Raw genomic sequence first — 14,181 nt, forward strand, 5'->3', positions numbered from 1 at the left:
GTACTCTGCTACTATTGATTCTTCAGCTCCAGACTACTGAGGGACTGTGCGGATGAGCTTGGAAGAGTGACTGCATATTTTCAACCTCGGTCACAGTCTGCAGAAGTTCCCCATCTTGTGGAAGACTTCCTGTGTGTGGTTCCAGTTTTATCCAACTCTACAACGTCTTTTCTTGTGTCTGTATCCGTTTTGCTACTGCAACCAAGATGGCGCTGCTCAAGTGGCAGCCGGTAGCGGTAGCTCTGTCCGCTCTTGCTCGTTTTGTGTTTTTGCTGCTTTTCTGTCTTTTTTATTGCATTTTGGTATTTAGTTTTTTTTACCTAAGTCTACAATGTCTTGTGTGTCTTGTGTCTGTCTTGCTACTGCAACCAAGATGGCGCTGCTCAAGTGGCAGCCGGTAGCGGTAGCTCTGTGCGCTCTTGCTCGTTTTGTGTTTTTGCTGCTTTTCTGTCTTTTTTATTGCATTTTGGTATTTAGTTTTTTTTACCTAAGTCTACAATGTCTTGTGTGTCTTGTGTCTGTCTTGCTACTGCAACCAAGAAATTTCCCGAATACGTGATGAAATAAAGTTCTAACCTAACCTAACATGGGCAAAGACAGTGAGACCTGGAGGGCGTGATCGGGAAGAACCCTGATCAGAAGCCGAGCGATGTTCTATTGTGGGACTTCTGCGCTTACCACGGAGTGACAATAATGAACAACATGTTCAAGCATAAGGGTGACTATATGTGCAGTTGGCACGAGGACACCCTAGGCCACAATGATTGACTTTGCGGTCATGTCATTGGACTTGCGGCCACGTCTTGAACACTCAGGTGAAGATAGGGGCGGAGCTGTCAACCGATTACCACCTGGTGGTGATTTTGCTCCGATGGTGAGGGAAGATGCTGGTCTGACCCGGCAGACCCAAACGTTTAGTGAAGGTCTGATGGGAACACTTGGCAGAGTCCCCCATCAGAAGGAAATTCAACTATCACCTCCGACAGAACTTCTCTCATGTCCGAGAGAGGCGGGGGACATTGAGTCAGAGTAGACCATGTTTCACGCCACTTAATTTTGTAAGTAGAGGTACGACTGTACTTAAAACAATACACTTGTACTGTTAAGTCAGTAAAATCTAATAAAGGAAGTTGTCCTGAATTTTTTCTTGTAACTTTGAAGATGCCAAAACAACTAAGTTAAATTGTTAAGGTAATAAAAAGTGCCATCGCTTCGTTGCATTAGTTCGATTAGTCATTTCTGAAAATAATCATTAGTTGCCGCCTTATGATATTAGTACTGAAACTTGAACAAATGTTCCAAAACTGATCTACCTAAACTGCCGTGACCGGATGATTCGCCGAAAGACGTTTCGCCGACGGACAGGTCGCCGAATGGACGTTTCGCCGAACGGCCGTTTGGCCGAATGAACGTTTCGCCGAACGGCCGTTCGGCCGAATGAACGTTTGGACGAACGGACGTTTCGCCGAAACAGGTTTTGCGCGCTCGCCCCGCCCCCGGATCGTGTGTGTACATGTTTTTCAACCTTGGCCCGTTACAGATAACATTCATTTAGGAATAACAAGGGCATGTACTGCCCCCCGCTGGACATATTTCTAAATACAAGTACGTACTACACTACAATGTGCTGACAAAACAAATTCACTGAACACTGCTCACCGTCAAATCCGTCAGGCAAAGAGTACCATCCTCTGGATGCAAGTTTAATAATGGGTCATTTAGGAGTAAATAGACATGGTTCAAATGAATTAGTCAAGAGCCAGTACAAAGATAATCATTTTACTTGCTTTTTAATTTTAAACACATTATCAATAAGCTGCCATTCAAAAAAATATTTGATTAAAAAGAAGACAAAGCAAATTCACAGATGGTGTTTTTATTAAAGCAGTAAAAAACGTACAGACGCTCCCCTACTTACGAACATTCAACTTCCGAACAACGGTACATACGAACATGTCTGCAAATTGCGTTTAAGTCCAAAAATGTTCGCAAGTCCAATTTTGTATTCCGCCTTTTTCGGAGTAGTACTTCTTTCCGCCGCTAATACCGACGCCTGGCGCTGTGAGAGCTCAGCTCACCCAGCATCTACCTTCTTCTTCGTTGCAATGCGGAAGTGCGTGAATGTATCTCCAGTGTGCAAAGAACCTTTTTCATTTGTATCATTAAATATCTCATGCATCCAATATTGAATATGGTTGGTAAAAAGCTAAAGGCTTCTATTGAGGGAGTTGCAAGGAAGAGGCAAGCCATTTCATTTGAAACGAGTGGCAATAATAACGAAGCTTGATGCGCGTGAGAGTGGTGAGCGTTTCACGGGCATTGAATCGTTCGACCGTCAGTACCATTTATAAACAGAAAGATCGAGCAGCATGACCCAAATATTGAACGTTGCACAAAGTTTGCAAATCAATTGAATGATGCCATACAGTGCTACCGCATCATTTATGATGAAAAAAAGAAGAAAACTGTGCAATCGTCATTAGGTCGCTTCTTTTGGCCAGTTTCTAATACATAAATCTATCTCTCTCTCTACAGTACTGTACATATTCTCTCCATTTTATTATTATTTTTTTTTTCAGTACAAACCAATGCGTGTTACTTATACAAGCCTTAAACATACAAATGCACTTATATAAACCTTCAATATACTTATATCGGCCTTAAACATAAATTATAATACAAAATATAGCACTGAATCAACTTACAAACAAATTCAACTTATGAACAATCGCTCAGAACCAATTGCGTTCGTAAGTAGGGGAGCGTCTGTACACATTTTGTACAAAATTTACAAATACAATACAAACTTACAAATTATGTACAAAGGGAATTCACAGATGACGGTGGCAGTTTTTATTAAAACAGTAAATCTTACAAATTAAGCGCAATGGCTTCTAGGTACTGTAGTTTGTTTGGAAATTGATCTGGGTTTTCATAGTCATCCGTGAGCTTTTTTAACCGTTCATTAACAGCTGCGTATGACTTTTTGGTCTGTCTGGGCATAATACCGCCATAAGCCTGTTGTATTCGTATTTCCCAATCACTTTGCTCTAATTTGAGTTTTCTTATCAGACGAGATAAATTTGGATGGACAACTGACACTCTACATTGAAATGCGCGGTGCCAACCTTCAACAGAATTAATAGTGGGTGGTATTCCCAGCAAGGTCTTTTCTCTAAAATTCCAAAAGGGGATAGCAAAACATGGACCGCGTCGCCGTCGCCTTCCCCTTGGCTCACCTAGCCAACCCAAATGTCCGGTGTAAAACTCCAATCGAAACATCCCCACTTTTATTTGTTTAATAAAATAATAAATTAAACACTATTTTTTTCACTCACACACAGTTTTCAAGAAATTACAATTAATATACATTGGATGAAATTTATGATATGTTAGAGAAAGAAAGACTACAAGAACAACATCGCTTTCTACTTCCACTTTAAATCTTCATCTCAAAATGTACTGCCCCCCGCTGGACATATTTCTAAATACAAGTACGTACGTGCTGCCAATGTTTTATAATTTTTATTTTATCCTTGCGTTTAATGTAGTAGCCATTTGCCATATTTTAGGAAATATATATTCAAAATGATTTGCTGAGAACCTTAATTCAAAGATTAATCTCAACGTTTTCTTTGCTGGTGTAAATTTTCTAGAGTTGGATTTCTGGATTTACAATTTCATTACAGTAGTACTTACTGTTACTACTACTTTATTTTCTCTATTTCTTCTGTCACGTGCTGTTCTGCGTGATCTCCAAATGGCTACTACTTTAAACGCAAGGATAAAATAAAAAATATAAAAAAATGGCCGTTCGGCCGAATGAACTTTCGGCGAAACGTCCATTCGGCGACCTGTCGGTCGGCCAAACGTCTTTCGGCGAATCATCCGAGTACCATAAACTGCATGACTAGATGTCTGTCAGCATTTTGGAAAGTGCATATTTGATGTAGAGCAGTTTTCTAAAGACTAAATAGACACCTGATCTAAATCTTATAACCAGTTTATCAATTACTTGAACATTTGGACCCTAATGAGGATTTAAGAAGAGCTATGCAAAACCAAGGAAGGGGAATGAAACAACAAAAATAAATAAACTGAAGTTGTTTGTTTATCACTCGCTAAAAAGTTGATGACCATGGGCTATAAAAGCCTAAATTTGCTCAAAATTCCTATTTTCTGTCAGGCATTTACACAGTCACGCTGCAGATGTTGGGCGCAACAAGACAGTAATTCTTATGTTTTTCAAAGATCCTGAGCATTATGGAACAAAAAAGTGAAGTGGCACGCCCCGAAAAATGACATCTGCGTTGCGGCGAATTATTGAATTAGCTGTCTATCATAGGGCGGTCCTTGACCCAATTTAGAGTGCTTACCGCGGCCAACTGCAGCACAGTAAGCATCAGACGGCATCAACCTCCAAAAAGGTTTCAAAAACAAACAAAAAAACTATTCAGCTCCTTCAACGCTAAAAACTGGAGCTGATCAGCTTCCTTGCCTAGATCATCCTAAGATGTCCTATCACCTGATCAGCAGCAGTGGAGAGGCCGGTGGGGTGCTTCAAAGCACACAAGCACACAACTCTCCCGTTGCAGCCCGGCAAACTCTTGGGAAATTCACAATTATTACTTTTTGTGATTTTATGTTTTTTTCTGGTTTTGGTTTTGTCGTGAACGCTGTGTTATTTTGCAGTTTTGGCATTTTATGTTACAAGATGTCAATTTTGAGGAATTGGAACAACTCCCATTACTCCTGCACAAATAGAAATTGTTAGTTGGTGTTTTTTTTGAGGACCGTGGAACAAATTAGAGAATTTACATTTAAAGAACTGCTTTACTGATGAAAAATCCAAGTTAGGAAACAAGTCCTGGAACCAATTAATTTCGTAAGTACAGGTACCACTGTAGTTGTACATCCCATATCAAAATGTTTTTGAAACAAGGTGAATTAGAAACCTACATTTGACATCCTGGTTTTGCTCGTCTTCACTCAGAACAGCATTAGATACTTTGAGCTCCAGCGCAATTGTAACTTGAGAAGATGACTTGTACACAAAGCAAACCAGTGTCTCAGACAGAGGCACGTGTACAGAGAAAATCCTGTAAGTCACATGAATAAAAAAAAAATGGGACATCATGGGGCAACCATATGCCTACAGAGGATTATGTAAGACAGAGAAAATCGGGACAGACTTAGCACAGACGGGTGAAGTATGTATTGCGGGGATGAGACCATCTATGAGCAGTGAACATCCTCCATTCCAGGGATCCTCTGGGCAACCACGGCTCTGTATCCAGCCATGATCCTCCAGTTGCTCATAGTAGTACCATGGCTGAATTTCCTGCGCAGTCAGGTTGAACCAATTCCTTTTTGTTTCACACTAAAACACAAGGACATAAAATATAGCAGACAAACCAATTATTTTTTTCAGTGATGTAAAAATATAGCATCTAGCGAGAATTGCAATCTGAAAAGTAATAGCGCCAAACCATAAAGGGCTCATTGTATTTTGGTCTGGAACTAAGACGGCGGACTATGGATTATCCTGGTGTGAATAAATGAAGTCTCAGATTTTTATGGTAGCACGATTTTAACAATGAGAAAAAAGATTTTTTTTTAAATGAGAAAATTACATTAAAATAAGTAGTTGATGCTCTAGCAACACATGATTTAATGACGTTATAAATTATTTTACATTGTTGTTTATCTCAACTATAATGTGTTTCTTAGTCCATGTGGTAATATAACTTACATATTGATAGTTTTTGATGCAGTATAGGCAGATTTTTAGAATAATTTGTAAGTTTGTATTGTATTTGTAATTTTTGTACATAGTTTGTATTGTATTTGTAATTTTTGTACAAAATGTGTACGTTTTTTACTGCTTTAATAAAAACACCATCTGTGAATTTGCTTTGTCTACTTTTTAATAAAATATTTTTTTGAATGGCAGCTTATTGATAATGTGTTTAATATTAAAAAGCAAGTAAAATGATTATCTTTGTACTGGCTCTTGACTAATTCATTTGAACCATGTCTATTTACTCCTAAATGACCCATTATTAAACTTGCATCCAGAGGATGGTACTCTTTGCCTGACGGATTTGACGGTGAGCAGTGTTCAGTGAATTTGTTTTGTCAGCACATTGTAGTGTAGTACGTACTTGTATTTAGAAATATGTCCAGCGGGGGGCAGTACATGCCCTTGTTTTTCCTAAATAAATGTTATCTGTAACGGGCCATATATGGGCCGCGGGCCGAGGTTGAAAAACATGTACACACGCGATCCGGGGGCGGGGCGAGCGCGCGAATCCCGTTTCGGCGAAACGTCCGTTCGGCGCAACGTCCGTTCGGCGCAACGTCCGTTCGGCGCAACGTCCGTTCGGCGCAACGTCCGTTCGGCGCAACGTCCGTTCGGCGCAACGTCCGTTCGGCGCAATGTCCGTTCGGCGAAACGTCCGTTCGGCGAAACGTCCGTTCGGCGAAACGTCCGTTCGGCGAAACGTCCATTCGGCGACCTGTCCGTCGGCCAAACGTCTGTCGGCGAAACGTCTATCGGCGAATCATCCGGTCAAGCGTTCATTTCAGTTATGAGAAAATCGACATACGAGCTCAGTCCCGGAACGCATTAAGCTCGTATCTCGAGGTAACCCTGTATTTTATATTAAGTATATAAATAAAAAATGTTCATAAAAATGCCAAAATACACGCAAAAACTCTCAAGCGGAAGACAGGGGAAAACCACTCAACTCTGTGCCAAAGAAGAAAAATAGGTGAGCAAGGGGGATGCTGTCAGCCTTATCCAAAAATAGAGCTCTCTGGGTGGACCAAAGGGCCAGACAGCCGCTGGAGAGAGGAGCTGAAATTGGATTTCATCTTGCGAGCACTGGACGGATGCTGATCTGGGATGGAAGGTTCATCACACAGCCATAGATAAGGCTGTGAAGCTGGTTAGGGTAGGCTAGCTAGGTTTCACAGACATGATGATGGAGTCATGCTCGTGAGCCACTCAACCCCCCAAATTAATGTAAATCTTGTTGAAATTATGAGATCGTAGAGTGAGGAAAGAGAGGACAAAGATGACGACAATGAGGAGAAGAATTTGGTCTCAATTTGAAAAATCGGCACAAGATCTTCAACATGTTACACAGTTTGCAACCAAAGGTACCAACATGGTAATAGCCATTGAATTTGGCAATCGTCTTGATGGTCTCATGTCCTTGTACATAAAAACAGAAAAAAGGAGGAGAAAAAAAAGATACGGCAGTCACAACTCCCCTTCACCATGTTCCATGTGCACCGAAAAGCTGCGGCCGAGGCTCCTGCTTCGTCTTGGACGCCTCTCGAATCTGACGAAGAGGAATGACCTGATGAAAGCTTTCAATAATCTGTGCAGTAAATCTTCATTTTCATCATCTTTACTTGACATTTAACGTACTGCACAGGTCTCTCATCTTTTTTGGCGGATTAAAATCAAGCGGATAAGAGCTATTGTCTTTGAGTACAGTACTTAGTTATATTGTATAGACGCGATAACATATGTATGGTACAGATATAATAGAGGTGATCCTACTTCGGATTGTTTGATTATCACGGCGATGTTATCACGTTTGTGATGTTCTTGTTCAATGCACCTCTTTAGTACTGTACCTTTCCTTTCCAATAGACAGCATTCCCAAATCCCTGACAAAAGGAGGAAACAAAGGGAAGCGACAGAGCTGGACGATGAATGCACAGGTAACTTTTCAGAAGAGCCCAGAATCTACAAATAAATAAAATTTGTTAATTATGTACATTTTGTAACAAAACTTTTGGTGATATGTTCCTTATGATACGTACTTATCCTGGTTATGACGAAGTTTGGTCTTGTCTTGGGTCTCGTACACCCAACCCGGAGCGAAGATTGCAGCAGAAAAGTTGTGATTTCGGATGATTTCTAGCGCCTGTTCAAGAAACATAAATGAAGGATCATGTAACATTTAACATCACTGCTATCAAACTGCAATGCCCAAGGGCAAGATCAGATTGGCCTTCTGTGTGGGCCACAAAAAAAGTCGATTGATTTTGTTTCCTACTCATATAACAAACATTTGTATATCATTACCTTTCTTCAATAAATTAAATAACTGTTGAAAAATGTTTTTACTGGTGCTTTAGTTACTTTGTTTAACAAATAATTTCATTTATGCCACGTCATATCTTAATGTTGAGATGCGTGTTGTTTATCAATGCAAAGCCATTTTGTTTGACTAAAGTCTAATGCTTGGGGGTACCCTTTTTACTCATTGTAGGTAATCTGGTCCTTGTAATGCAAATGATTTCTTATTTATCATCTGACTCTAATAAAATGTCGTCTTTGAGCCTGCGAGCTCAGAGCTTCTTACCATTCATACCATTAAGTTCGGGCAGCGAGCTGACATCGTTGCTCTTATCCGAAATAGAGGAAAGATTGGGCCCAAAAAAATCCGGTCCGACCTGACCGGGCCCGGCCCGCGGGTTTTAAAGCCCGGCCCGGCTCGAGCCCGGTGAGTCACCTTGATTTGTAGGCCTGAGCCCGAAGCAAACCCGAAATTTAATATTTTATTTGTGAGGATTCAGAGGGGTGATTTATGATAACAGATTAAAGCCTGTCTTTTGTAAAGAAATCTAAGTTAAACAAGACTGTATAAACATTTACATCTTTTATATGATAATAGATGTTTGACGATTTCAACTGTTTAAATGCCTGCTCAGCGTCGAGGTGCCAGTCTTTCCTCTCGTATGAGAGCAAAGCGCCACATTGACTACATTCAGCAAAGCCAACGCAAGTTTCTCTAGCATATTCAACAATTGATGGCAATAACTGACAAATGCAATGCAAGTTTTCATTTGATCCTTAACTTCTTGCAGCATTCACGTGACGTGCGCAGAGCACGCTCTGGCTCTGCAGCTCCGCCTCCAATTGCAATTACATTACAGCGCCTTCTGTTTTTTCCAAAACTCCAAATTGTTTATTTTAAAACAAGTATTCCTTAGTTTAGTATCCACAAATTGTTTTAGTATAATTTTTTATAAACATTTATTTATATAAAAAAAGTCAGCGGGAGACCACACCTCATTTTAGTATACTTTTTTTTCAGCGAGGGAGAAGCCCGGAATATGGCAATCGTCTTGACAGTTTCATGTCCTTGTACAAAAGAATATTTGTACCAAAAAAGAAACAGCAGTCACAACTCCCCATTAACATCTTCGTTGTGCGCCAAAAACTCCTTGCAAAAGCTCTTCCCGAAAAGATCCCCTACGGCGCCTCCTGAAGATTCCATCGATGATCCAATGCCTCTCGAATCTGACAAAAATTACTTGGACTAAAGCTCCCAATGACCAGTTTTTTTTTAATTAAGCAGAGAGGAACTATTTTCACTGTGAGCACATTATTTAAGGTACAGGCATACCTCTACTTACGAATGCCTACAGGTGCACACTTTTCAGGTTACTAAAGCTTTTATATGCAAATGAGTGCCTCGAGATACGAAACAAGATCGAAATCCCCCCAAAAGTAAATGTATTTCTTTATCCATTATTTTATTTTGAAATTGTTGCAGATTCATTTATTCTCACTTTAGAACCTCACTACTGGGCTTTCATTGGCTGTCTCACAACAACCACTATGCATGTTTCAAGATTCTCTTCTGTACTTTTGACCGCCATTTGTCGTTACGGAGTTCTGACGATGTTTTTTGTTGTTGTTGAGTTTTTCCATGTGTGGATAAAGCAGCTTGTTCAGTTTTTATCATCATGCCTCCCAAGATAATTACCAGTGCGAATGAAAGAAGTGGTCAGCGATGAGGACATTGACGAGTTGGTCGAGGGGCATAAAAACGAACCCTCTAGAGTTAATGGAACATTCGGCAATCGTGACCGGACGTTTGGTCGAAAGACGTTTGGTCGACGGACGTTTGGTCGACGGACAGTTCGTCGAACGGAAGTTTCCTCAAACGGACGTTTGGTCGAACGGAAGTTTGGTCGAACGGAAGTTTGGTCGACGGATTCGCCGCCGGACATTTCGTAGAACGGACGTTTCGTAATAATACGCAATTTATTAATGCTCTTACATTGTCAATGCAATTACAAACTCTCTCTCATGTACACATGCCAATACGAGCGAATCCGGGGGCGGGGCGAGCGAATGCTCTTACATTGTCAATGCAATTACAAACTCACTCTCTCTCATGATAATAATTTAGAGAGCGAGCGAACCCGGCGACGAAGAAACGTCCGTTCGACAAAATGTCCGTCGACCAAACGTCCGTTCGACCAAACGTCCGTTCGAAGAAACGTCCGTTTGACGAACTGTCCGTCGACCAAACGTCTTTCGACGAAACGACCGGGTACCTTCGGCAATACAGGAGGAATATAACAAGAAGGCAAACGAGGAGGAAACATCGAGCATTTTGTGAAATATGGAATGTATTTCTCTTGTATTCTTTAATGCTTTTAGCAACTAGAATATAATTTTACTGACACCTACTGGTCAAGGCCCGTCATCACTTTGTATATAACACCTCCCTTTTGTTGTCCCCGCCTAAGGTTTGTCTCCGCCTACCTTAAATAAAAAACCCTCCCAGCCCTCAGGAAGTTTGAATTTGGCGCGAGCAGAGCTACCAGATAAATGTGTGCTCTGAGCAGAGCACATGTAAGAAGAGAACAAAGAGGAAAAAAATGGCCAACCAATGTGGAGCCAAGAACAAAGGGAAATATTGCGGGCGGCCAACTAAAGTCAAAATTGCCCATCCCCCAACAACACAGGCCAAGCCCCCCCTGCACAAACAGGGGGGAGGGGGAGGGAGAGAGAAAGGGACTAAGGTAGAGGCAGAGGAAATTGACAATATTATGACATATTAGTGACAAATTATGGGTCCTTTATTAAACATTGAAATGTATCATTAGGAAATGGCTAAGTAGAAGGTTAGTTTCTCCAAATTTAAATTGTGGTAACAGTGAGCTACAAAAAATGGCTCTTATCTTAAATAAACTTGGCTTGGAGCAGATGAGGACTTCAGCCAGCGGAATTTAGCTATCCTCATAAAGCTATTTTAGCAATATGAGTGATTTGCAGATTTAGACTTAAGTATTAAAATCATTTAGAATATTAATGATATCAAACATGAAGATAATGCAGAAATGGCATTCATCCAAATTATTAATGATATCAAACATGAAGATAACAATGCAGAAATGGCATTCATTCAAATTATTAGGTAAATTGTACCTGGCAAGTTTAGATAAAATAATTAATTTAGGATAGGCATGATTTCCCTAGGATGGAATAAACGAGGTATCTTCAGTGCACGGAAGATATTTCATTGTTTTGCCCTGAGCAGGTGAAATATGCTTTAGCGTGGGGCATATTAATGACTATTAGAATATTACAGATTGCATAAGCATCAAACAATTGATGTCAACCAAACGTTGACCTATTTCCTTTGAGAATGATTGTTACCACGAGACAGCGAAAAGTGATTAGCAACCAAGAAGCCCCACTAGGGGGATGGCGCCTTCTAGTGGTGATAAAAAAATTGCAGACCACTGATGTCTGATTATGAGTATGAGGGTGAATGGCTGCTTGTCTTTTTGTGTTTCTGATTGGCCGACCACCAAGATATAATCAATCAATCAGATATCAAGGTGGATAATGATTTAGAAATTAGAAATCAATTTCTGAAATCGCCAATAAGCCTTTCTTCATGGATGGCAATGACAAATTATGGAGAATTATTTAGTCCAATGAAAATTTTGATGAAAATGCAGCAGCAGTACTCCAAATGTTAAACTTGAAGTCGAGGAACAAATCTGCTATGGGAAATTTGGGAGCACTGAGGAAAAAAAAACAAAGACAGTGCATGATATGGAATTCCAAAGTACCATTGATTTATAGTGATAATGGCATCCAAATTGTGTTAACAGAATAATTGATGGGATTGACAAAAGGTTCCATATTTCGTTATGAAATTGCGCCTACATAACGAGGTCAACCGGACAACAAAATATGGAAATCCTATTTAGTAGACCGTACCAAACGCCATTATTCACTACACGATTGGAACTGGATGATGAGGCTAATCTGGCTAACTACATAAAAGAAAGACTTTAAAGAAACACATTGAATTTGGGTTAGCAGAAGGAGACTGTGCTTCTCAACAGGAAGCAGACTGGACCAACGGTGGTCCCAAGAGCCTAGGTGCTCAACCCAAAGTAAGAACGTCCGTACAGGTGTTGCTGACCAACCAGCAGACATGAAAATAGCCGAAAGGGGGATGCGGATCCACCTTGTGCACTGTAAGAAGGTTCTCTCAGTTGAAACGTTTGAGGAGACAGGTAAGATAAACTTTTTGACGTGATCAGGCGAAATGGCAAATACTCCAATATTGATTGGAAAGATTATCGCTCAGGGAGCAATGCCATAAACCACAGGGAACTTTTTATATTGGTTTTATTGTCTCCATATAAGAAAAAAAAGGTGAAAGCGTTTCAATTGAGACTAAACCTTCTTACAGAGAGTTAAAGTAAATGATCAGAAAGAAAAGAGAAACTACAATGGACAGAAATGTAACTAGATTTAAATTTTATGCCTGACTATGGAAAAATACTGATTAAGAAAGTTTTATAGGAGATGATGGACAAACTCCAAAGACAATGGAATGTTAGATTTGATAAAAGACTACTAGATTGGGGTATTTTGAATTTCAAACAACTGAGTTTAATAGGCAACGCGATATACATTATTGAATGAATTGGGACTTGATTAGTATGCATTTTATAAGTAATGGGCTTCAATTGCTCTAAAGGACACCGTTATGCTAAAATTATTAACCCTGACAAACAAGGGGTGGTTACATTTTAGTGGGTTCAATTCTATTCAGAATTATAAATGTCTACATTTGTTTCTGGATATTAATTGATGTGAATGTAACTGTTGCTGAGAACGGGAAAGCTGTTTTCCTGAGGAGAAAGCAGCCTGGTTTGCCTTTTGTATTTTTCCTATTTTCAGTATGATTAGTTAATTTGTGTAATTGCAGGAAAGGAAAAAACAAATAAAGTTCTTGATCTTAACAAGGAAGCAGTGATCAAAATAGAATACCAGCTAGCATATTTAATTTTGACTGATAAGGCATTTAAATTTTCACAAACTATAGTGATGGAATAAGTAAGATTGTTGTGATTTTTGTTCATTGGGGTATTAAGCCCAACCAAATCGCTGTATGCAAATGTTAAGCACGCGCTGAAGACAATGACAGAATACAGCAGCTAAAGCAGCAGCGCAAATACTTACTGCACAGTATACACAACAACAAAAAACTGAGTCGATTTCAAAAACAGTATTAATTGATATGCAAAACATTCCACCACAGAAAGGAAAAGATGCATGGATACATGAAGGCGCAGAACAGTCTGCAGATGACCTGTACACAGCTAATGGCCTACCGTGCCTACCAAAGAATTTATTCCAAAATTGAGCCATGGAAGGAGCCATGTCTCAACAGGGGGGATGATGGACATGGTACAGCGTGTGTTCTATGTCCCAGAGGTCTAAATACCTACTTTAATTTTTTTGTAAGAACTGTTTAATTTGTTACAGACATGATGTGCAAGGTAACCTCAGGCCCAAACGAGGCCAATGTGCAAAAGGTACCTACCCATTTGAAATTATACACATGGATTTTATTGAATTATCTAAAAGCAACCAGTATAAATACTGTTTAGTCTTGATTGACTCATTCTCTAAATGGACTGAAATAGTCCCCGCAAAATCACCAGACGCATTAGCGGTTGCTAAGGCCATCTGTAAACACAATCCCAGAACATGGGATCCCCAGAATCATCTGGAGTGACAATGGAGCTCATTTTGTAAACAGCATAGTACAACACAGGGCAAAACACCTAGGAATAAGTCTAACAAACCACTGCTCGTACCATCCGCAGAGCGTGGGACTGGTAAAGCGAACAAATGGTACGATAAAACTAAGGCTTAAGAAAACCATGGAAGAGATAAAGATGCCATGGCCAGAACGCCTAACACTGGTCAAAACGTATGAAGATAGTACCAACTAGCTCGGGATCAACAGCTTTTGAGTTTGTTCATGGAAGACCATTCCAACTTCCTCTATGGGAAGGTGAACCATGACGAGAGACTAAGAGTGGAGA

At 40.1% G+C, this 14,181-nt stretch overlaps 1 protein-coding gene across 2 annotated transcripts in view; it reads right to left on the reverse strand.

Annotated features, from left to right (window-relative positions):
• engase (endo-beta-N-acetylglucosaminidase) overlaps positions 1-14,181 on the reverse strand; it is a 97,282-nt gene that overhangs the window by 15,883 nt on the left and 67,218 nt on the right. For both annotated transcript variants that reach the window (XM_077619071.1, XM_077619072.1), the window contains exons 8-11: positions 7,840-7,943; positions 7,651-7,762; positions 5,193-5,380; positions 4,960-5,099 (exon numbers count right to left, since the gene is read on the reverse strand). In XM_077619071.1, coding sequence (XP_077475197.1) covers positions 4,960-5,099; positions 5,193-5,380; positions 7,651-7,762; positions 7,840-7,943 — 544 coding nt within the window. The remainder of the gene's footprint in view (positions 1-4,959; positions 5,100-5,192; positions 5,381-7,650; positions 7,763-7,839; positions 7,944-14,181) is intronic.

The sequence above is a fragment of the Stigmatopora argus genome, chromosome 14, assembly GCF_051989625.1.
Source record: "Stigmatopora argus isolate UIUO_Sarg chromosome 14, RoL_Sarg_1.0, whole genome shotgun sequence".
Classification (NCBI taxonomy): Eukaryota; Metazoa; Chordata; class Actinopteri; order Syngnathiformes; family Syngnathidae; genus Stigmatopora; species Stigmatopora argus.